Source organism: Zonotrichia albicollis, chromosome Z (assembly GCF_047830755.1).
Source record: "Zonotrichia albicollis isolate bZonAlb1 chromosome Z, bZonAlb1.hap1, whole genome shotgun sequence".
Taxonomy (NCBI): domain Eukaryota; kingdom Metazoa; phylum Chordata; class Aves; order Passeriformes; family Passerellidae; genus Zonotrichia; species Zonotrichia albicollis.
Window position 1 is genome coordinate 8,557,776 of NC_133860.1, and position 24,568 is coordinate 8,582,343.

The following is a 24,568-nucleotide window of genomic DNA, read 5'->3' on the forward strand; positions in this document are numbered from 1 at the left end:
TGTGGAGCTGTATTTTGGTTTATGTAGCAAACCCAATGAGACGTAGCAATGCTGTCCCGAGGCAGAACAGGATCTTCAGGATCCCTGTATTTTAAAACCTGTGGATCTGTTAGAAGTAATTTCTCTGTGATGATCTTTGTGTCAGTCAGAGGTGACAAGGGTACAGCCTTGAGGCTCAGCTGTTCTCACAGATCTCTCTTTGGTGTGTGGAACGTTATGTATTCCTATGAAATTTTTTTGGAAAGAAAAGCAGTGTAACCCCATTTCTGCATCCAGACTTAATTCGTTCTTACTGAAATACAGGCCAGTACTAAAGACTGCAAGCAGCAGCTTTAAAATAACAGGGGTGAAAAGTGATGTTCTCCTTGCTGTGCTTCCAGAGGCACTGCAGGCACACAGGGAGCAGCGGAAATCCCGCACTGGAGGCAAAACTGGGACGAGCTTCACCTGACAGGTGAAAAGTTGGGATTCAAAGTGGGGCAGCATCTGAGGATCAGGTGTGCAGGGAATGAGCAGAGAGTGCAGGGACAGCCAGGGAATAACCACACTGCTGCTGTCCCCTCGCATGGCTTCCATCAGCTCTAGAACAGCGCCGCAGCTGAAACTGCAAAAAACAAGGAACGTGCAACATAAAGTTAATACGTGTCTATGCATCCTAGTAATAGCTTGTAAAACTATATATGAAATTAATGCGTTTGTAGGTTAAAATTCATGTTGCAAAATATATAAACTGATACAAATGTGGAATTATAAATATAGGTATAAAAACATATTCACATATGGACATAGTAAGTGGATTATGATATAATAATATATATTATATTATATATGGACATATTATGGATTTAATGGACACTATGGACATAATATGGATTTAATTTAAAACATTACATTACATTGTAGATCTATAATGGGAATAATTTCTTCCAAGTATCCTGTATATATATATATATATATATATACATATATATATATATACACATATACATATACATATGTATGTATTTATATATAAATATATACTAGTTACCGTGGAGATATTATGGGTAGAATATATCCATATATGGATAACATTTTTATAACGTGTATATATATGTATAAATATCATAATATTGATATATGAATACATTATTGTGTATGATATACATACAGGGCATAATATATCCATAATATAGAGATTAAAAACATATAGAGATTAAAAAAAAAAGTTTATGGATATCCTTAGTGCATGGCTACGGATACAAACATGTCCATATAGGATATAAGGGATATCATTTACATGATTTATGATCATAGCCACATAGGGTATGATTACATATTACATACATAGGATAAAGAGGCTGTAACAGGTATAACAATAGGGATATAATGCATAGAACTCGTGTAATTTATATAATTTTTAACCATATCCATGTCACGGTGCGCCCTCAGGGCCCTACGGGCTGCCCCCCGCGCTGCCTGTCGCGGCTGCCGGACGCCGACCGGCGGCAGGCTCGCTGCGGGCTGAGGTCGGTATTTATTTATGGCAATAATCGTTACACCCTGTTTATTATTTGCAGCGCTGGCGGCGAGCGGGCCCGGCGCGGGACCGGGCGGGCGCGGCTCCGCCAGGACCCCGCGGGCGGCGAGCAGAGCGCAGCGGCGGCGGGAACAGGTCAGTGCCGGGGGAGCCGCGATGGCTGCTCCCCCCTCTCCTCCGCGTGGGCGCGTCCGCCGCCTTCGGCCGCGAACGGGCGGGCGAAACCATCGGCGTCAGGGAAAGGGGAGCTCGCCGCTGTTGGGACTCCCCCAGTAGGGAATGGGCCAGCCCATGTGTCTGTTGTGGGCTGGCGGGAAGGGGTGGTACCATCCCCGAGAGACGGGGGTTTTGGGGGACAGAAAGGCACACCTCTGCCATCCCCATCCTTCCACCGAGGGACATAAATTACCACATATATCTCTCTTAGATATATGAAGAATATATCCCTCTTTCCCTTAGGTTGTGTCTTGTGTTCATCGTGTTCTTGTCCCAGAGACCGGGGCTGGGGTGTCCCTTTGTCCTGACAAGGTGAGTTTTCCTTGGGATGTTATTAGGAAAACTGAGGTTCTGGAGGCTTTTTAGGACTTCTTGGCGGTCCATGAGCTTTTCCCTTAACATTAGGGTGTGCTGAAAATGGCTCTGCTGATAACTTCCGTATTTCCCAAATAAATGGACTGTGAACAGCAGAACCGATGGAAATGTAGGGTAAAAATGAAATAGTAACAGTAAAATAAAAACAGTAACAGTAATAATAATAGTGATAATAATAATGATAGCAGCAATTTCCATTGAAATTGATGAAGCTTCTTATGGAGTTCTGTTTTCAGCTGTGTGTCTTTAGCATTTAACTTTGGCTTTAACAGTAAGAGAAGCATTTTTATTTATTTTCTTATTGCAGAGAACCAGCAGGAATAACAGTAGTGGAACATCAAAGTTTCCTGGTGTGTGGGTGTGTGTGCATGCCACGTATCTGTGACCCCAGGCCCACATGACCATCTATAAAAATGTCTGCAAAAATAAAACTGACAGAAATCTGTTAGGGCAGGTTCCAGTCATGGTGTTGACTACTTTGTGTGCTTTTTAAAAAGTACAGACATGCTACATGCTGTATGTAACTAAACCAGCTGGACACAAAATTGTGGTCACTCGTAGGGTTGTGAGATCCCAGAGTGGTTTGGGTATAAAGGGACCTTAAAACTCATCCAGTGCCATCCCCTGCCATGTGCAGGGACACGTTCCACTGTCCCAGCCTGCTCCCAGCCCCATCCAGCCTGGCCTGGGACACTGCCAGGGATCCAGGGGCAGCCACAGCTGCTCTGGGCACCCTGGGCCAGGGCCTGCCCACCCTCCCAGCCAGCAATTCCTCATTCCCAATGTGCCAAAATCTGTCCCTGCCCTCTGGCAGTGGGAGCCATTGCCTGGGTGCTGTCCTTCCATCACTTGGAAATTGTCCCTTAGGTACTGAAAAGCCAAATTCAGATCACCCCAAAGCTTTTCTTCTGTAATCCCAACTCTCTTGGCCTTTTCAGATTGTTCTTGTCTAATGAAAAGGAGAAAATCATGCTGCCTTGGACGTTTTCTGAGAAACAGCTCCTCAGACTTGTTCATAGAGTAAAATGCAGTGCTCACAGCCCAAATGAGTGGGAAGTGTTTGTTTCTGGAGACAGATCTTTAACCAAGGGACTCAAACATCACCTCTCTGTTCACCTGGTGCCTTTACCCTTCAAATCCTGGCTTTTAGTTTGGGCTGAATATGTGGAACCAGAAAAACTGCCCCTTTTGCAAGTGTGGAGTGACCCTTTGTGGTGCTGGATTTGCCTGAGCCCTGAGAGCTTCCTGGCTAAAAATCGGAAAAAATCCTGACTGAGCTGCCTCAGAGTGGTGTGGTATGGGCTGCATCACTCTTACAAAAACAAAATCAACAATTTCCACTTTGGCTGGGCATTTTGAGCTTTACAGCCAAAATGCAGCTTTAGAGACGGACTTTAGAGCACTGTGTCTTTATTTTTACTGTTGGTGTCGGCGGGACTTGCTGAGGCCTTGCGCCAGCAATCCCAGGCCTAATGGCCTCCTCTCTCCTCAGAACCCTTGAGTCCTTCAGACAACTTTAATTTATTTTGATGCACTTAAAGAACAAACAGCACCTGATTTCCACAGAGTCTTTGTGAGGAAAAACACCCCACTCCATATCAGTTATGTGGGTTTTTTTAGCTCCTCAGCAGTCCCAGGTGCCTCGGCCTGTCCCCGGGCGCGATGGCGGCGCGGCGTGCTCTGAAGGCCGTGCTGGTGGATCTCAATGGCACCCTCCACATCGAGGACTCTGCTGTGCCCGGCGCCCAGGAGGCCCTCAAAAGGCAAGTTTCCCTTCTCTTCTGGGTTTGCTCTGGGAGGTTGTGTCAGTGCTGTTTGCACAAAGGGGTGGGTGAGTGGGGTGAGCACACGGCTGAATCCTTTGTGCTGTGTTCATGCCAGGAGAGCTCGGCAAAGGCTGGACAGAGATACTGGTGTCACCTGAGCCCCTGCTGCTTTCCTCAGTGGCTCTTCCTGTGTTTTCTGGGCCTTTTCTAGACATAAAACCCCCAATATTCAGGGTGTCGCCACTGATTCACAGGTGAGACAGCCACAGCTGAAGCTGAGTTCTAGTGAATTACCCCAAAATCAGTTCAGCTGAGCTGTTCCTTGGGGCTCTGATCATCAAATCTTTTAGATGTGTGCTGAGATAAAGTGGGATAACAGAAAAGCTTGGTCAAGGGAGCAAGGCAACTTTGGCAGTGTTTTCATTTCATTCAGACAATGCTTTTCTCAGTTATTACTGTTTTTAAAGTTTCTTTCTGCTAGGTAGGCAACCTCATTTTTTTTTACTTTTGTAGGAATTTCAACACATTAATAAACAGGGCAGTCAAATTAACTCCTTCTCTCGTGGTTAAAGGGTGCTTAAAGACACTGAGGCACAGCAAAGTGATTTATTCCAGCCAGGTGAATTGTGAGATAGGACACACAATCCCAGGAATATTTGTGGTGTTTTCCTGGAGAAGACATCTTGCAATGGATGAGGAAAAATCCCAGAGTGATAAGTGATATTGTGGTGAATGAAGGGGGACACTTGAGGATTCTGGGGCAGTAAGGATTAATCAGGATATAGGAGCAGAACTGGACTCTCTACTGGAGCTGAATGGGCTGCTAAGGGTTTTGTACAGCTGGACTGTAGCTCAGAGGAAAAGTTCACAGAGGGATGAAAAAGCTGCATTTCCCACAGGTAATGCTGTGCAAGTTATTATGTCCTTAAGATGTAAAACTGCAAGGAAGTAAAAACTGCTGAAACACTGGGTACTCCTTCATTGCCCTTTCACTCACTGCACTGTTTCCTGCTGCAGGCAGAAATGAGAGTCAGTGTTCCTGAAATTCCATATAATATATATGTGCTGTCACAGGTATGGAGGGCAGGTGGCAGAGAAAACAGCCGGGTCTTTTGGCTCAGAGGTTTGAAAAAAATTATTATACCACTCTCTTTTCTGCCAGTCCACATCCCTCAAAGAGAAGCTGGAAGGAATGGCATGCAGCTTGCTTAGGGAACATATGGAGAGGCGCCTATTTTAGGGTTACTACATTCACAGTGGCATTTTGAGGTCGAGAGGAAAAAATCATAATATTTTTTATTTTATGATCAACCAGGAGACTCTTTTATCAGCTCATACCTGTGAATGGTCAATGTAAAACAAGTGATAGAAGGAAGTGGCAGGAGAAAGCAAGTCTCCAACTTTATTCTGATGTTCTCCACACAGTCCTGATGCCTGTGTTTGTTCCTATAGCAACAGAGAAAGTGATGGTGGGGGAATAATTAAAGGGAATGCTGTTGAAACTGTCACTTAAAATTATTTGATTGTTTGGTAGCATTTACTGTCAGCACAGGGCAATAATGTGGTTTTATGTGATACTGGTGTTCCTCAGGAAAGGGGGAAATGGCTGCAGAAGCTGGCATAAAACAACCACCAAGGTAACACAGGCTCCTGGAGCCTCCTGAACGAGCCACAGCTGCTGGGAAATTCACCCTGCAGTGGAGTTCATATATGAATTCATCATCAAGTTTATTTTGTTTGCTAATTTTGATCAAGAAGCAGGACTGTCTTATTTATTGTGTAGTTTGAATAAAAAGGCTTTTCAGATTAGTTATCATGGATGTGCTGGCTGCTGCTGTGAAGAGGGAGCTGCAATCACATTTTTCCTCAAGAATCTTTGTGGTAGATGAGGGAGAGGAGGGGAGGATGACTTCACTTGGTCTGGGGGGTGTAATTCTTGCTGTCTGTTCCACATCACACAAATTTTTGTGTGGCACCAGTCACACGTGTGCTCTTTGCATCTGTCTCGGAATCTCTGCTGGTCACAGTGACCCCAAGATGTGTTACAAAGTCTCTTTTCTCAGCCCGGCAGTCGAAGGAGGAGTCAGAGCTCTTCTCATTCTCAAGGTTGTTTATTGCTTCTTATCTATAAAATTCTTTCTCCGACCTGCTGAGGTCTGTCTTGTAGGTCGGGTTGTGGCACACTGCCCCATCCTTGGGGTAGTGTTATCTTTTTATACTATAAACTATGTGTACACTATTTACAATAACTTCCCAATACCTATCACCTATGTTAGACAGTGAGCTTCTACTCTAAACCAATCCAAAAGTGCCAACATCCCCCAGAAGATGGAGGCCAAGAACAAGGAAAAGGACAAGGCACGCCCAAATTCCTCCATCTTGGGACCCCGAGCCCTCATTCTAAACATCTCAAAAATCTATTTTTCACCCTGTGATGAATTCACTATCATTCTACTTAAAGTTTCATGGCTTGTAAATCCTCATATAAAGGTTGGTATTTTTTATCGTGGGTTAAGATCAAAGTCACAGGTGTCTTGGGCTCTGTGCCAAGGTCTCGGAGGACCTTGGGCAGGCGTTCGAGAAGAAGAATTTCCTGGGTTCTGACACATCTGCAGCCCTTGGGGCTGTTTTTAGCCCCAGAGAGAAGCAGAGGTGTGGGAACAGGAGGAGCCTGTGTCCAGTTTGCCCCTGTGTCCCCCCCAGGCTGCGCGGTGCCCCGCTGACCGTGCGGTTTGTGACCAACACCACCAAGGAGAGCAAGAGGGACCTGCTGGAGCGGCTGACACGCCTGGGCTTCGACATCGCCGAGCACGAGATCTTCACCTCCCTGACAGCAGCCAGGAACCTCCTGGAGCAGCAGCAGGTGCGGCCCCTGCTCCTGGTGGATGACAAGGCCCTGCCTGATTTCACAGGTGAGGTGCTCAGGAAGCAGCTAATTAATGAACAGCAATTAACGAGACGCTGTGCTCTCGATCGTCTACAGACCACCAGCCATGGTGGAGCCTGAAATGTGGAATGCTTCAGGGTCACAAAGGTCCTTTCTTCATTTTAAATCAAACATCAAACAGCCTGAAGTTGTATCTACTTGAGGAGCAGTGGGAATGGCAGCCAAGGCCTTCAGATAGTCAGGAATTCAGGTAAAACTCAGTGCTTTCCATTAATTTCCAGTGTAAAATATGAAGTAATAGTTATCCACCAGGTTTTTGGTGCTTTATGGGACCTACCAGTGCTGATTTTTTCTGTAGCAAAGATGTGTCAATTTGTGCAATACCTGACTTCCAGCAGAGGTTTTACTCATAAAGAGCAGAAAAAACAGTGTGTAGGCACACGCAGCAGGCTGTTTCTTTGTTAATAGATTATTATTAAATGCAAAATCTCCAGGCAATTATTGCTGATCTTATATCGAACATTTAGGTTTCACCCCATGTACTTGGATACCTTCACTGGTGACAGAAGGTCATCAGCCTGAGTCCTCTAAATTGTCCTGCCTAAAGACTTGGTTAAAATCTGCTTTGCTGACAGATGCTCCCATTTCCCTCCCTCAGTAATCAGGGGAGCAGAAAATGATGTATTCTCACTTGGATATCAAGAGTAGCAAAGATACCCACATTTTTAACATACTTAGAGTTGAAAACTGTATACTGTACACTCAAAATTTCTTATTTAAAGCAAGGCAAGCAGAAGTTTGGATGGGTTGCCTTGCCCTTGCCTTACAAACTGAAATATTTTGGCTGTGTAATTTAAGTAGGTTGTAATCTTGCCAGGATCTAGGAGTTTCCTGTTAAATTTTGGTGCCATGGTCTGGTCAGAAATTTTCAGAGGGGTCAATGTTCAGGAGAAAAACCTCTGTGAGAGCAGTGAAACCTGGTAATCTGTTCTACCTAACAGCATATCCAGAGAAATGTGCCCCCAGCAATATTCAGCAATATTTGTGCTCCAGGAAGGCTTTCCTTGGTGAGAAACAGCAGAGGCAGCAGCTCTTTCACTGACAGCATTTAAATCAGCTCAGTCTCCATGGTTTTGGGATCTTTCCATCAGTTTTTCGGGAGCTGATGCTAATTTCGTAAAAGATGGCACAGTCACAGGTAACTTGGGGTCACATTGGTGCATCATCTGTATTGCTGGAGTCTGGAGTGGGCTGTTAGATTTGTTTTTTCTACAAGGGCTTTGGCTCACATATCCCCAGTGCTGCTTTTGGAACATGTAAGTACAGTGGAGAGTGCTTTAAATTCCAGTTAATGGCTGCTATTGAGCCGTTCTTGGCTAATCTCTCCCTTAAAGTTGGGCACCGGCAGATGAAGGAATCCTTTCCTGGTTTAAGGGCTCAGATGTTTCTGGACGATGTCACAAACCCACCATGGCACCTCTGAGTGGATGTTCTGCTGGCAGAGCCACCTGAGGAACATGCAGCAGGAGACCTGAGCCAGCCAGGAGCTCTGGTGGTGCTGCTAAAGGTGCAGAGGGTGTATCTGAAGGTGGAACAAAATCCTCAGCTGATAACATGCCACTAGTGAAAACCTCATGCTGGTGCTACTCTGCTTCCACTGCTGGTTCTGTCCAGGGGTGGGACTGCAGTGGAGCTGTTCCCAAGGGCACTAAACCACCTTGAAAAAAACCTTCCAGAAAAGCCCAAATTTATCTAGGGTAACAGCTTTTGGGCTATGTTGCAGTACTGTCTTTATTGTCAGAATCAGACTGGTGCATGGAACAACAGTCAGTAGAATTTCCCGTGGCTAGAGGGAATAGAAAAACTGAATGGGATTTACTTGAATTCCTGCTTTACTGTCTTACAAAGCACATAAATGTATGTAGAGAGGGGTTCTCAGATGGCAAGCAGTCATTCAGTTAAAAGAGGGATTTTTGTGTCCTGCTGCATTTCAGTGGGAGCGGTAGCAGAATTATCCCACAGCTGCTCTTAAGACTGTCCAGATCCTAGAGGATGGAACAGTCTGGACGGACCAGCACCGTTTCCACAGATGCTTTCTTCATCTGTAAAAGACATAAAAGCAGTCTCTGTGCTATGACTGTGTCTGAAAATGCTTGGTTTTGCCTTAAAGTGATTAAATGCACTTTGCTGACTGTGGGCTGCTAAGTGTGAATGAAATCCTGTCTTTCCTAGGGATTGGCACAGATAACCCCAATGCTGTGGTGGTGGGACTGGCTCCTGAGCACTTCCACTACGAGATGATGAACAAAGCCTTTCGGTAAGGCAGCCCCTGGCAGGGGCTGGAGTGGGGGGCTGTCTTCTGCTGGGCTCTCTTTCTGGGAATAAAAGAGTGGTAGGAATATCACACATTATGCAGCTTGTGAGGGAGCCACTAATCTTGTGGGATTTGGGTTCTCCACCAGGAACTTGAGGCAGTCCAGACCTCATTTTTACAGCTTTCAGGCTAAATAATGCAGAAGTGCAGTCACAGCTGTCACTGAGGGGAAAAGTTAGCAATTCATCAAGGGGAAATACACAAAACTAGGGATGTGGGGAAGCAGTCACAGAATTACTTGGGTTGGAAAAGACCCCCATCCCATGGAGTTCAACCTGTGACCAATACCCACTGTGTCACCAGCCCAGAGCACTGAGTGCCACGTCCAGGCCTTCCTTGGACACCTCCAGGGATGGGGACTCCAACACCTCCCTGGGCATCTCCTTCCAATACCTGGCCAGGCTTTCCATGGACAAATTCCTCCTGATGTCCAACCTGTACCTGCCCTGACACAGCCTGAGGCTGTTTCCTTTTGTCCAAGTGGAGAGGCAGATTCTGTGTTCAAAGCCCAGCCTGCAGAGCCTGTGTGCTGTAGGGAAGGAATCCAGTGTTCAGGGCAGATTATTCCTTACCTGCCTAATGCAGGATATCCAACAGTATCTTCTGAAGGATCTTCTGTTCAGGAGTGACTAGCACAACCTGTTGGGCCAGGTGGACTGTGGAGCTGATCTTGAGTATTTTATTTTTAATGCTCTTTTTGCCTCTAGGCTGAGGGGTAAGTCAGAGCCACACTCCATCTGTGACCATCCATGAGTGCAGAACCATGTGTTCTTCTCACTGGTTCTGACTTGACCCCACACTATATTTTAACTTGAAAAGCCTGTTCAGCTTTCAGACTCTGGATGTGAGCCTGTAGGTGAGCATAGCCCTGGTGATGTGTGGAATGAGCCCTTCCCCATCTTTCCTCACCGGATAGGGGCTACCATAGTTCTGCACCTTGAAATCCAGTGAAAACCCTCATACCAAACACCTTAACCTGTCTTTAAACCATAAAATTAGAAGAGGGAGTATCAGTTACTGCCCACCAGTGTCTTAGGGAGGTTTCTTGGAGTGAGAGGCCAATGCTGTCCTCATCTGCTGCCAGTTCTTTGTTACATCAACAGATGTTGACCCAAACTGACCCTGTCTGCCTGGTTAGTGAGCCTTGCCAAAGGCATTGATTTTGGAATTTTACTTGGGGTCATGAGTGGACTCTTAATTTCACAACTGCATGAGCTTAACTTGCTCACTATCCCAGTGCTTACATCAATTGATTTGTATTTCTGTCCTAAATATATTAATTGTTGAATAATATCCATCGTTTGCTTCGGGCTGAAGAACAAGACACTTTAAAAAAGCCAGGATGGGTTCTGTCTGGCCTGTAACACCTCACTGATTTGTTCTGGTGTTTCCCCCCATTCTCTGTGGGGTGTCAGTTCTGTTAGATCTGATGGAAACACTGGGCACAGGCACATTCTCTTCTTGTCGAGCCTTGCCCTATTCCTTCCCCTTTACTGCTCAATAATTAAGTCACTTGGGATTTGCATTGAAAATGGAATTGCATCGGGATTGCAGAACTCTGAGGTGAATCTGATTAAATGCAGATATCTAAGCACAGGTTCCTGTGTCTGTGCTGATGATCTGGGCTCTGGAGGGATAAGAGAGGCACTTCAGGGCATTTTTTTACCTAATAGTGCTTAAAATAGGGCAGTTGAACTGTGCCCTAGGAGTGCCTTTTCCTCTGCACCAACTGTGAGGAGCCCAGGCTGACTAATTATGTGGTAGGCAACTATTCCATTGACACCCAACATTAACTTAGGTAAATCTAACCCAACACGAGTCCCAAACGAGATACACAGAGTCTGGCCGTTCTCCAGGCACCACTTGAAATGACTGAGACTAAATTTCTCTTCCTTTATAAGTGGGATTTTGATGCCATGTTTGAAAGAATTCTCTCAGGTGAGATCTCTCCTGCAAACTGCTGAACATAGTGGTTGTAGTGATGCTGTCAAATTAAATTTTTCTGTGTCCTAGAGGCATCCTCCCATCATGAACCATGTCTGGCTGCTCACAGAAACACAACCCAGCTCTCTTCTTGTTCAGCTTGCTTTGGAATGCATTGATTCAATAGGTGTGTTTTGCGATAATTAAGTGAAATGAAATATCATTTATGCCCTACTCAGAGCTTCCAGACTGCTCTGCAGACATCCTCCAAGGAGAATCCAGCTCACCTCAGCCAGCCTCCTACAACAGGGGCAAAGCAAGACTTTGTTTTCTTAAAGGCTTTTGTTTTTGTTTTTTTTTTTGTTTTGTAAATCAGGGGTTGAGGGGAAAATGAATCCTCCTTTCTGCCCTGAGAGTAACAGCTAATGTTTTACACTGGTGTGATAAAGATTGGAATGACCTGCATTACCTGGAGAAAGTGTAAAATCAAAGGGAAGATGTTTGGCAGTGCAGAAGGCAGTTCAGTGCTTGTTGCACTGAAACTTGGGAGGGGAGGACTGCAATAATTGCTGAGCTTGGTGCACCAGGAGCATTCCTGTAGTGCAGCACCTACACAGCTTCCCTTTGCTGCAGGACGGGGATGCAGTGTCTGCTGTAAGGAAAATCTGCTGGGCACATAACAGAAATGGGAGAGCCAGAGATGAGTTGCAGGTTCTGTGGAATTGAGCCTGCTCAAACTCCCAGGGTTAACAGGGAAATTCAGAGGGACAGGAATGCCTCAAATGGCTTTGAGGTTTTTTTAATGTAATTTCTTACTGTAATTCCTTCATTGCTAAAATATAAAGGTCAAATTATTCATCCTGTACTTGTAAGAAATTGTTCCCTGTGAGGGTGGGCAGGCCCTGGCCCAGGGTGCCCAGAGCAGCTGTGGCTGCCCCTGGATCCCTGGCAGTGTCCAAGGCCAGGCTGGATGGGGCTTGGAGCAGCCTGGGATAATGGAAGGGGGTGGAATGAGATCAACTTTAAAGTCCCTTCCAACCCAAACCATTCTGGGATTGTGTGAAAGCCTCTTGAGGCCTTCAGTTGTAAATATACTTCCTTTAATATAATTTTTGTGCTCTCTTCTTCATTCATTCATTCTTTAGGTTGATTTTGGATGGGGCACCTCTCATAGCGATCCACAAAGCCAGGTATTTCAAGAAGAAGGATGGCCTGTGTCTGGGACCTGGACCTTTTGTGACAGGGCTGGAGTATGCAACAGACACCAAAGCCACCGTGGTGGGGAAGCCAGAGAAAACTTTCTTCCTGGAGGCTCTGCGGGGCACGGGCTGTGCCCCCGAGGAGGCCGTCATGATCGGAGACGTACGTGGGCACAAACCCTCCCCACTGCCTGGCCTGCAGTGCTGCCCTCTGGGGCAGGCAGGGCCTCAAAGGGGGCTCCAGAGCATGGAACTGTCATTTCTAGAGAGAAAACAGAGCTGGGGAAGGACCCATGAACGGCTGAGGGAGCTGGGAAGGGGCTGAGCCTGGAGCAAAGGAGGCTCAGGGGGGCCCTTGTGGCTCTGCACAGCTCCTGACAGGAGGGGACAGCCGGGGGGAACAGGGCTGTGCTCCAGGGAACAGGGACAGGAGCAGAGGGAATGGCCTCAGGCTGGGCCAGAGGAAGTTTAGATGAGATAGTAGAGAAAAATCTTCATGAAATAAGACTTTGAGCACTGGCACAGGCTGCCTAGAGCATTGGTGGAGTCCCCATCCCTGGAGGGGTTTAAAAGCTGTGTGGATGTGTGGGACATGGGTCACTGGTGGCCTGCACAGTGCTGGGGAAATGGTTGGCCTCAATGGTCTTAGAGGGGCTTTCCAACCTAAACAATTCCATGAAAGTTCACAGGATTTAGTGTATAATCCATGGGGTTTTCTCTCTTACTTCAGTCACTGTTTGATCAGGCAGAGAGCACACACAAAACCACTCCTGTGACAGTGTGACCAATGGGGTAGCTGAAAGATCTGACTCTGTGTCACTGCTTTTAAGTGATGTGCAAAGCAGAGAAGGTTATGGAAGTGTCTGTGCCCACTAACCTCTGCTCTCCTGCTGTGTCCCAGGACTGCAGGGATGATGTTGGTGGTGCCCAGCAGGCAGGCATGCGTGGGATTTTGGTAAGGACAGGTAAGTACTCAATGGATTGATCATTTCAGGAGACAGTGTGCCTTCAGTGGTGTAACCGTGTGCCCAGAAGTGAAGGGGCTCTGAGCTGTGGGGCCAGCCCCCACCTTCCACATCCCTGCTGGGGTGGGGCAGAGGCAGCTTGTCAAGCAGAACATTGTGACAGCAGGGCTAGAGCACAGCACAGACCCCAGCTGATGGCAGGCTGACCAAAGTCATGGATGGGGACAGCTGCTCTTGTAGGTGTGAATTTTTGCTCTGACTCAAAAATCCAGAGCAGTAATCACAGAACAGACGGAGCTGTTACTGTCACACCTTGGATTGCCAAAATCAGTCACAGCGATGTAACCTCTGATTGTGCAGGAGCTCTGGTGACATTCCTTAACAATTACAAATGTAATTTTGCTTTGTATGGAAGTGGAACCTGGAGGGATTGACAGGTATTGTTTGTGTTGTTGATGGACCTATGGACTGGGAAAGGTCTCTTTGAGGTGGCAGCTGCTCATGCCACACAGTGTGATATGTTGAAAGTGAAGGGAAGTTGTCCTGCTTTTCTTGAGTCTTCAGGGAGCTGGTCTTCAGGAACTGTAGTGATAGAACAGGGAGTATTGGGTTCAAAATGAAAGACATGAAATTTAGGTTAGAGATTTTAGGAAGGGGGGAAAAAAAGGAGTTTGGTAAACTAACTTTGTGTTAATCTGTTACAGGTAAATACCGTCCAGCAGATGAAAACAAAATTAACCCAGCTCCCTACTTGACCTGTGAGAATTTCCCAGAGGCAGTGGAACATATCCTGAAGCAGATGTTGTGAGAAAGGGAACAGGTAGCTTGAAGAAACATCTGTTTCACACAATTTCCTTCATACTTGCTTCAAAAATTAAGTTCCAAGATCAGTGCATGCGTGGCATCCACCAGAAACCACCCTGGGCTGTGAGGGGCAGGGGATCCATGTGGGCCCATCACAGGCACACACACAGGGCAGTGTTTCCTTATTTCCACTTTTCAAAGAATACCTGATGAAAAGTGCCATCAGGAAAGTGTCACCTTTGCAGAATAAGCTAAACTGAAAACATGCACTGAAAACACTCGAGTAAATAAAGCTCAGACAGAGCCTTAGAGCTCAGTGGCCTGTAGTGATTTCACTGATGGCTCTGCTCTGCTCTGACTTAAAGGTAGAGATTATGCTCATTTAGAAGAGACTCTTAAATGAAAATATCACCATTGCTTAATAATAACTACTGTGGCTGTCTTTCATTAGAGATCCTGTTATTTGCTTTTCAAATTTTACATAAAATTAAAAACTGTCAGCATTTTACAGATGTTTTAATTAGATCCTGTTATTAAAAAGAATGATACAGAAACAAAACTCTGGTATTAAATGCCTTAGAGACTCTGACTTTTTAAAATTAGTCTTCAGCAGGGTCCTATTAATGCTACAGTTGCAAAATTTCACTTTTGTTGGGGATTTTTTTGTTTCTTTTTAATGTTATGGAAAAAATCCTTCACAAGCCATGGGGACAGATTCCACTTTTTACAGTTGGTTAGCAGAGCTGTAAAATGGAATTTAATTCTGTAGCGTGCAATGCTTTTCCTATGTACTGCATCCCCCAATATGAACCAACTTTGTAATGATGGTAAATGGCTTTTCTGGTCCATTTGCAAACTGTAATAATCAAAGTCCTTTACAGTTGTTTTACAGTGCTCCTGTGTGTTAAATTATTAGATTGTAATTATGCATTACTGGAGTATTAACCTTATTGAAAATACAGTTTTGTGTTAATGAGCCATGCTTGTTCTTGTTAAACAAAACCATGGTGATGAATGAATTCCTCACATGTGACAGTGTCTCTCTGCAGCCTCCCTTGGTGGGTGGTTACTACGTTCAGATTTAGACTATGCCCGAACAGAATGGGTGGATGGAGGAGATTTTGCAGTAGAAACTCAAGAATAAATCACAGAATCTCAGAATCATTTAGGCTGGAAAAGTTACCTAAGATCATCGAGTCCAACCATTCCCCAGCACAACCAAGGCCAGCAGTGACCCACATCCTCAGGTGCCACATCCATATGGCTTTTAAATCCCTCCAGGGATAGGGACTGCACCACTGCCCTGGGCAGCTGTCCCGGGCCTGAACCTTCCCTGGTGCAACTTGAGGTTGTTTCCTCTCATCATGATACTTTCTGCCTGGGACAAGAGACCTCTGAGGAACAGAAGCCATCTTTAGATAGTGTCTGTGGGCCCTCGTACTGCCAGCTTCAGTTTTGCATAAATTCACACATCTGGGTTTTGTGCCAGCCATTCTGAACCTGTTGGTTTCTGCTTGGAAGGATGGATGTGAGGGAGGTCTGTGGCCTGGGGTCACACTCAGGTGCAGGAAGTGGGAGATGTACCAGCAAAATCCTGTGAAGGTATTTCCCTTGGAGACTTCCAATAATGTGTGATTGATGCAGGAATAAAAGGGACTGTCAGTGCCTCAGAGGTCCTGGAATGTGCTGGAAAGTTTGCACAACCCTGGTGCTTGGAATGCAGACACACACCAGCTCAAGGAAAACTGAGAACAGCATGGAGGGGAAGTGTATTGGTGAGCAAGGAGGAGGGTGAGAGAGGGCAGTGATGGGACCTGGACCCTGAAAAAATGACAAAAAATGAAAAAATGTTGGAATTTCTGATGGGAAGAGTGCAGGACGTGTGTCAGTGCTGGCTGCACCTGGCCATGAGTGTGAGCAGGACAGTCCAGCTGGGGAACATTTGGCACACACAGCCTGCACAGCTCCCTGCAGCACCCACGGGCAGGGCAGGCTGGCACACCTGGGAGGGGAGAAGGGACTGCAGCATCCCTCCAAGGAGAACAGGCTGAGGGAGCTGGGGCTGTGCAGGGCTGTGGGAGGGCCCTCAGCCCTGGCTGTCCCTGTGTGCAGGGAGGGACAGAGCAGGGCCCAGGATCTGCTCCAGGCCCAGCAATGGCACCAGAGCCACGGGCAGGGACTGAGCCCAGCAATTCCCCTCACAGGAGGCACAAAAACAGAGACCAGAGAGGAGTGGAGTCCCCCTCACCAAGGATATTCCAGAGCCCTCTGGACACAATGCTGTGCCCTGTGCTCTGGGATGGCCCTGCTGCAGCAGGGATGTGGTGCCAGCTGTGATCCCCTCTGGTCCCTTCCAACCTGACCCATGCTGGGGTTCTGCAATTCTGCTTTATGGCTGGCTGCAAACCAGCATTAGGTAGCCACCAATTTAGTTAATTATCCTAAATTTGCTGATTTTCTGCAGTTTTTCTCTAATTCCTTGCCTTTTTCACTTTGGCAATACCCCAAACCAACGGTACAATAACATGCTTCAAGGCTTTGAACTCAGCTGAAAATAGTGACAAACTAGCCAAATTTACATGTCCTGCTAATTTCACTGAAAACTCCTATTTTGTGTTTCATTAAGAAGGGTGCAGGTCTCTGCTGGGAAAGCTACACTGACTGTGATGTTCTACAGAGTGTCAGAAATTGAGAATTACACTAATTATCTGCTTTTAAACTTTGCTCCAGTTCTACCCAAAATCTGTCATGAATAAAGACTGAGAATCAATCAATCAATCAATCAATCAATCAATCTTTTAAGTCTTTATACATAAAATTAAGGCTGCAGGCTTTGTTGCATAGGATTATGCCATCACACTAACTCCAAGAACTTTTTTGAATAAAGACTAACCACCACCCCTTCACCCACCCCTGCATTTTGAAAGTAAAGATTTCCCTCTGACACTTGTCACTGCATTTTGTTCCTTGAAACAAGAGCACTTCCTTTGGAGGCCACTTTGGATGGCAAATGGCTTGGAGGTTTTTGATTTTTCCTGTCAGACAGACTCAAATTCCCTCTGCCAGTCTGTGTACTTCTGGCTCAGATTCTTTGCTGATGGCTTGGTGTGGGTGATCACATCCAGGAAATCCGTGGTTGTGATTGTGTCCAGCTGGATCGTGGGCAAGATACTGTTACCTAAAGACAAGAGAATTGAATAAATCCTGTTACTATTATCAAAAGACACTTTTAAATATCCATGCCTAGTCCAACACTTAATGTAGGAAAACAACAGACTAAATGTAGTGAGATAAATTTAAAATTGCATTTTTGCTGAGAGCACAGATAGTGACAGCTTTAAAAGAAGCCCTGATTTTTAGAAATTTAACAGGGTTTGGAACAGTAGATTTTAACTTTCCCAGGCAGATATCAGAGCTCCACCTGCTGGAGTTAGAATGTTTGTTCCAAGAGTTACAGCAGGAAATCAGCATTTCCCAGGCCAGATTCTCTGCTCAGAGCTGAGGTACCTGGCTGATGATTTTCCAGAGCATCGAAAATTTTCCTCACTGGTCTCATGGCTGCCTCCTTGCACACGAGTTTTATGTCTGAGCCAGAGTATCCATTTGTTTCCTGTGAGGGAATGAGAATGATGCATTACAGTTCATGAATCAGACATAAATGGAATTTGCAGGCATATATATTGTGTATGTATTTATATAAATATTTGTGAAGTCTCTTGCTGTCTGAAATACACATCTATATACACAGAGACACACACACACAAATATTTTTTTTTGTACTGTCCCCTCAAATTCAGTAGATTGTTTCCTTTGCATGCCTGCAACATCTCATAGGACCAAGAAAAATACTGGGTATTTTTTTACTAAATGCCAGTTTTCTGTAAGGGAAATAAACCCCATCTTTCTGAGTCCATCCTCAGCTTTGCAGTTAATAAAATAAATGTATTCCCTTATGAGCCCAGAACTGAGCAGTATTGTCTCTGTAAACAGATGTAAGAATCTCAGCTGGGTAAAGTAAAATATTTAAGGGCTGGGACCTTGAGCAACCTGAGCTAATTGAAGGTGCTCCTGCTTACTGCTGGAAGTTGGAACAAGATTATCTCTGAAGTCCCTTACAGCCCAAACCATTCTAGGATTCTGTTTCCAAAGAATCCAGGATGTGACAAAGGGCTACACGAAGGAAGCTGGGGTACCTACTGAATCTCTTCACTACCAAATGCTCTTTTCTGCCACAGCAGTGGAGCTGTGACAAACCCTCCCTTCACAATTAACTGTTCATTACCCTGATGAATTGGAAGTGCTCCCAGCTTGGTGAGAACAGTGATAAAATCTGCTGTTGCTGGATGTCTCCCTGTATTTAAGGCTGAAAAGCTGGCCCAGCAGAGATGGCCAGCACACACTGTGTTGCAGGCAGAGCTGTGTGATGATGGCGATTTCCACGTGTGTCTGTGTGTGTGGGTGTGCAGCTGTGTGTGTCTGTCTGTCTCTGCTTGTGTGTGTCTCTGTGTGTCTGTGTGTCTCTCTGTATGTGTGTGTCTGTGTGTCTCTGTGTGTATGTGTGTGTCTGTGTGTCTGTGTGTGTCTCTGTGTCTCTCTGTATGTGTGTGTCTGTGTGTGTCTGTGTGTCTGTGTGTGTCTGTGTGTCTCTGTGTGTATGTGTGTGCCATGCCCAGCCCCAGGTCCCACCAGTGCCGCTCTCGCTGGTTCCCAGGTGAGCTGAGGAGGTGCCCAGCTCGCTGTGTGGCAGTGTCTGCACGCTGAGGTGCTGTCCCAGCCCTGGAGCAGCTGCAGCCCTGCCCACCCGGCTCAGCAGGCTGTAGTCCAGCTCTGTCCGGAGCTTGACGCCGCCGCTGTTGCTCAGAGGGGGCAGCCAGTGCTGGATCATCACCCGCCGCGCCTCCTCGCTCGGCAGGTCCACCAGGATCCTCTTCTCCAGCCGCCGCAGCATGGCAGAGTCCAGTTCCCTGCAAGCACAGGACAACAGGCAGCGTCTCAGCGTGGAGACGTGGCTTTGACAGCAACACCCTCGCCTAGCTGTGCCAAAAGAAAAAAAAGGGTTAATTATCCAGAGTATTCCTGTTCATTGACATGCTACTTGTGATAGCAATGCTAACAATAACAATGAGAAGTTGCAGTTTCCATCCTTTGCCCTGGTTCTCATCTGCAGCATGTCTCATCAGCAACAATATCTCCCTTTCCCCCTCTGCTATTAAGGAGTCACTACAAATTGTCTGTCTGGGGCACTCTCAGGACTAATTAATTGCTACTTAGTAAGGGATGCTCAGTAGGTATAAAATCCAGACTGAAGGTCTTGGATGTGAGGCCGTGTATTATGGCAGAATAGGACACCAAACTGAGACTCCTCCTGCAATACAAATTATAAATAATTGTTTATATTATTTATATTTTGTTTAAGTTTTGTTTTGTTTTTATTTATATTTTCACAATTATAAATAAAGAGCCACAAAGGACATTATCCTTATGAAAAATATCATGTGCAGGGTGAACACGCTAGATAAATGTGTCAGTGAGCCAAAAACTCAGATTCTGTCAGCATCAACACTGGTTATGATGTTTTGTCTAAAAAAAAAAAAAGATAAGAAAAACGTCCTGTACCAATCTTTCTCTACTGGCCCCATTCAGTCACAGACTTGTTAGTCCAGTTTAAAATATTATTTAGTCCTCATACCTGGCAAGAAAATCTCATCCAGGGGAAACCCACTTCAAAGTTTCTTGTACAGACAGAAGAACAGAAGCTCTAAGCATCATTTCCACCTGTGTTGGCACAAGGAACCAGCTGCTGGAGGGTTCTGCCTGCAACCTGGGACTGCAGATACACTTAAATAAATCTGTCCCTATGTCCAATTCCCTAGATGAAATATTTTTCCCAGCAAAGTCAACTTTAAAGCAACAAATGGAGTTTCTTTCCTTCTAAAAGGAAACTCCCTTTTAGTTCACAGGGTGTTCAAAGCCAGCTCAAGATGGATTTGTAGCCCAACACCAGAGCTGATTTCTGTCACCTTTGGTGACTTGTCATTTTTTTTAATATCAAGTGTTTCTATGACATAACACACAATTAAAAAACCCAAAAATGGGCTCACAAATCCCCACACAGGGGGCTGCCCAATCTTAGCATGCTTGGCTGTCAGCTCTGCAGGAACAGAAGTGTCCCTTTCCCCACAGTGTCATGATGTGGGAGACCTTGTTCCTCATACACTGATCCAAATGATGAACACAAAAATCAGAAAACCAGGAGCCCAGAGGACAACAGGAATTCACTCAGATCCACCCTTATGCTTGTAATCAAGGCCTCAGAAGTAAATACCAGAATTTGTTAATCAAGAGCTGTTGCTATATTGACAATATTATTATTGCTATATTGATATTATTATTTTTATGCTGCTTCAGGTGCTGTTCAGTGCAATGCCTCTCGCAGAGGGTCCCACCCAGCACAGACAAAAAACCATGTTGGTCTCCTTTCATATTCCAAATGTATTTTTCAGCTCAACTTCTTAAAATTGCCTTGCTTGGCTGGAAATAATTACTCTAGCTGAAAACCCTTTGCTGTTATTTATGCATATTAATACTCACATTAACATCATCTGTGTAAAGAGGGCAAAAGTTCTCAGGGTTTTAGAGGTGCCCACACAGGTACTCTAAAAAGCCTTTGCAGGTGAAGCACAACCACAGCCAGCCTCTGCAAATAGCCTGCAAATCCTCCAAATGACATTTTCCATCACTCCTTCTGCTTCAGGCCCCCCAAGAACACAGACTCATGAGCGCCCTTAGCCATGTTCTGTAAATAAGTCTCCAACAGAAGTCTCTGCTGTGCCCAGAGGAGCTCTGCCGCACTGCTCTGTGGCTGTGCCATCCCCAGAGTGTTCAAAACCAGGGTGCTTGAACAACCTGGTCAGTGGAAGATGTCCCTGCCCGTGGCAGGAGAGCAGAACTAGATGTGCTCTAAAGTGTCTGCCAACCCAAACCACTCATTCTGTGATTCTGTTTATCCAGAAGGTTACGCTGACCTGTTGGCTGAAGAGGGAAATAAAGAAACAATGTTTTTGTTATCTCGAGTGTTTGGGTTGTTGCTGAATTGTTTTGTCAGTGATCAGATGCAAGGTTAAGTGACATTAACCAGAGCAGAATACAAAGCACTGAGCCAACCTAAATATTCTCTGAAACAACAGCCAATGGGAGTACTGAGAGATGCTCGTGAAAAGATAAACAAAGCTCTACAGATCCATAAGATGGATGACTTTTTGCAATTAACATTAGGAGGCATCACAGATTCACAAAATAGTTTGGGTTGGAAGGTAAGAATTATCAGTGTGCACCACAACTTCACCCATCCTGAGGGTAAAGGTGAGAAGAAAACAGCACTGCAATGAAAACTGAATTAAATGTGCTGATACAGTAGGAAACATTCACTACATGATTAAGGATCTCTTTATTCCTTCACTAACAAGGCTTTTATTTTATTTAATTACATTCAACCATTTCAACAAGTAATTTGTTAATAGAAACACCTTGCAGATGAGCAGCAGAAAGCAGGGCTGGGCAGCAAGCACAGGCTGAAGAGGAAGATCAATAGCTGCTGTGCAGCTTAGGACAGTGTAAAGAGCTTTGTTTAGGCTTCTTTTCATTCTTTTAAAAGCAGCTTGGTACTAATTTTTTTTTCCCTGATCAATAAATATCTATGTTAAACAAATCTCTTGAAATCCAGCTTAACAACAAATGTTTGCAAGAGCACAGGACGGTGCTGTGAAGCCACAGCTTAGGTAGCAGTAGGCCTTTTGATATTTTGTTGTGAAATATTCCTTTGGAGATGAAGTCTAGGTCTGACAGTAGGAGCTAAATGTGACCTAATGGTCATAAAAATAATCTGTAAATATATAGTTGGGATCCTAAAAGAGGTTTAAAACCTGCTGACCTCTCTGGAGGCAGATAATCCCAAATTCCTCAAGGCTGGAGAACCCCAGTGAGGCGACAGCTCAGGCTTTCACCAGGCTTTCCATCCTCCTCAAACACTTTTCTAAGCATTCACCCAGGCCCTTCTTTAAGCATTTTCTCTGTGGTAGGAACGTTTCCACCAAACAAGAGAGAAAGTCCAAAAGGAATTTCTAAAGTCTCAGGTATAACACTTTCAAAAGTGAAAACCCCAGCTGCCACTCTTGTTCAAGACTTGACTGCTTTCTCTCAGGGCAGGTCCCTCAAAACAGAAACCTTTTTGTTTTGTCTCAACCTTTAAAAAAGGCTGTCATTTTGGATGTTTCAAGGAAGCAATTTTGCAGAAATTAGAACTTGAGTATTATAAAATAATCAAAAATCAAATACATAAAATACTTAAAACTGAATTCTGTGTATTTTACACAAGTTCCCAGAAAGCTTATTGATTGTGTAAGGCAGATATACATTCAAAAATCACTCTGCATGTTTAATTATCTCACAGGATAATTTAAGAGACCATAGGTGCAATGCACTGCTCAGAGCTTCTTCTGAAAGGGCAACCATTCTGCAATAATGTAAACATTTATATGTATTACTGACAGAGAGAAAAATGTATCAATACTGTATTAATTCTCTTTCAAACTTAACTGTCCACACAGGGAGCAGTTATTTTTTTCAGTATTTTCTTACACAACTGGAACACAATTAAATCTCATTCAGCTCAGTTCCTTTTATACAGATATTGCAACAAAATGGGGAGAATTTTGCACTGATTTAAATTCATGAGTTTGTCCAAGACATAAATCCCTGAAACCAACATACAGACTTTGCTATTATGGCTATTAAAAAAAGCCCATTGTGGCTCTGTACTCACACTTCTGGGCCAGAGTAGGGATCAGCCTAACTTAGTACAGCTAACTTCTATGCAAATTTTAGGTGCTCACATAGCCATTCTTTTATTTAAAGAGCCTGGAAACCCTGGACAAGACAAGCTAGGCTTACCTGCCACATGGGACTGATTGAAAATATTACCTTTGAGCCTCAATTCTCAGGCAAAAACTCCACTTCTGTTGTTTAATTCTACCTGCCTGTTCCCTGGACCTTTTCAGCCAGGCCTGACAAAAAGGGGATCAGCTGACAAGAGGAACAGAATATTACCACAGACTTTGTGAGAGAACATTTGGTGATATGCACAACCAAAATGTGCATTTGTATGTTCAAATAATACATACTCTAGGACTTAAGAGTTTTTTATAAGTACTTAAAAGGAAGCAGCTGTGGTTACACACCCAGTGACATTCAAGACACTCCCAACAGTCTGCTGATCACAACCCTGCGCCCTCCAGTCCCAAAGGAGAGGCTCTTCCAACATTTGTCCCCTTGGCAACTTTGTAAGATTCAGCCAGAAATTACTGATGTTGAAAAACAATCCATAAATGAAGCCTGTGGCTTTGTGGGTGCAGAGCCCTCTCTGGCTCCCAGCTGGTTTTAGGTGCCCTGCTCTGTGTCTGTCACACTGCAGAGCTAGGCAGGTATCATCTCACTAAACAAAGCACTTCTAAGCCAAATTTCTAGTTTTGCCACTTGAAATGCTGCTGAACTGCTGCTCACATGAGGTCATTCCATGAACACCCCCCACTGGGCTCCAACAAACGACTCCCAGACCATGGCTTGAAATTTTTTGGAAGCAGGACTGGTATCTTCTCCTGTTCTGACCCATGTGAGAAGGAAACAGACCCACTGCTCTCCATGTGAGAGGGGCACAGACCCACTGCTCTCCATGTGAGAGGGGCACAGACCCACTGCTCTCCATGTGAGAGGGGCACAGACCCACTTAGTTCCATGTGCCCCTAGGGACAAGGGTATCCACAAAGATCTCAGTGCTGTGAGGATCAGCAGCTCCTCTCCTGAGCACCCACAGTTCTTGCACTACAAATGCTACCTCCATTCCTTATCCTCTCCAACTTGTCTTGTTCCCACCACACATCCTGCTCAGCTTGATGAAATTCCACAGTTCCAGTCTTAAACTGTTTTTTCTTCTATATTAAATTGTGTTGAAGAAACTGGAGAATTTTGTCCCTCAACTTTTCAAAGTCACATTTGATACTAATAAAATCCAACATTCCTCTTTATGGAGTATCCTTCTAAGCGCCAGATGTTTTAAGCACCTTACAGTTCCAGGCTGAAAACCCTTCTTAGCTTAAACATAGTAAATAACTTGCCTATAAAGTCAAATACTCCATTTTAAATATTAGCAGCTGGTACGACCAGCATATGTTGACTTTATTATGGATTATTCTCATGTGACACAAATAGCAAGAATTGAAGAGTTTAAAAGTAAAAGCTCAAAATTAATCTTTAAATGCCTTAACCAAATATCAAGGCTTTTTCTGCAGAAGTCTAAATAAAATCTTTATCTGTGCTTAGAAGCTCATGAAAATGTATTCAAAATGTACTCTCTGGATCTCTTACCATGGCAGATTGGAAGCTGCTAAAACAAATACAAGATCATCAGATCGGGCCAAGCCATCCATCTGCACCAGTAATTCCGTTTTCATCCGCCGACTTCCTTCGTGTTCACCACTACCAAGAT

General features: G+C 44.9%; 2 protein-coding genes across 9 annotated transcripts in view; one reads left to right on the forward strand and one right to left on the reverse strand.

Moving 5' to 3' along the window:
* Positions 1-1,570: 1,570 nt before the first annotated feature.
* HDHD2 (haloacid dehalogenase like hydrolase domain containing 2) lies at positions 1,571-15,004 on the forward strand. Of its 2 annotated transcripts, XM_005490116.4 has the most exons (8): positions 1,571-1,654; positions 1,979-2,047; positions 3,731-3,873; positions 6,580-6,788; positions 8,996-9,080; positions 12,206-12,422; positions 13,161-13,224; positions 13,929-15,004. In XM_005490116.4, exons 3-8 carry the CDS (start codon positions 3,773-3,775, stop codon positions 14,030-14,032), a joined length of 780 nt encoding a protein of 259 aa, XP_005490173.1. In that variant the 5' UTR covers positions 1,571-1,654; positions 1,979-2,047; positions 3,731-3,772; the 3' UTR covers positions 14,033-15,004. The 2 variants fall into 2 exon arrangements, with proteins under 2 accessions (XP_005490173.1, XP_074389808.1); XM_074533707.1 differs by lacking the exons at positions 1,571-1,654; positions 1,979-2,047 and adding an exon at positions 2,441-2,460.
* A 1,800-nt stretch (positions 15,005-16,804) lies between these two features.
* KATNAL2 (katanin catalytic subunit A1 like 2) overlaps positions 16,805-24,568 on the reverse strand; it is a 28,837-nt gene continuing 21,073 nt past the window's right edge. For 6 of the 7 annotated variants that reach the window (XM_074533703.1, XM_026795313.2, XM_005490118.4 and 3 more), the window contains 4 exons: positions 24,448-24,558; positions 18,830-18,992; positions 17,536-17,638; positions 16,805-17,206 (listed from right to left, as the gene is read on the reverse strand). In XM_074533703.1, coding sequence (XP_074389804.1) covers positions 17,067-17,206; positions 17,536-17,638; positions 18,830-18,992; positions 24,448-24,558 — 517 coding nt within the window. In that variant the 3' untranslated portion in view covers positions 16,805-17,066. The remainder of the gene's footprint in view (positions 17,207-17,535; positions 17,639-18,829; positions 18,993-24,447; positions 24,559-24,568) is intronic. The other variant, XM_074533706.1, reaches the window with a different exon arrangement.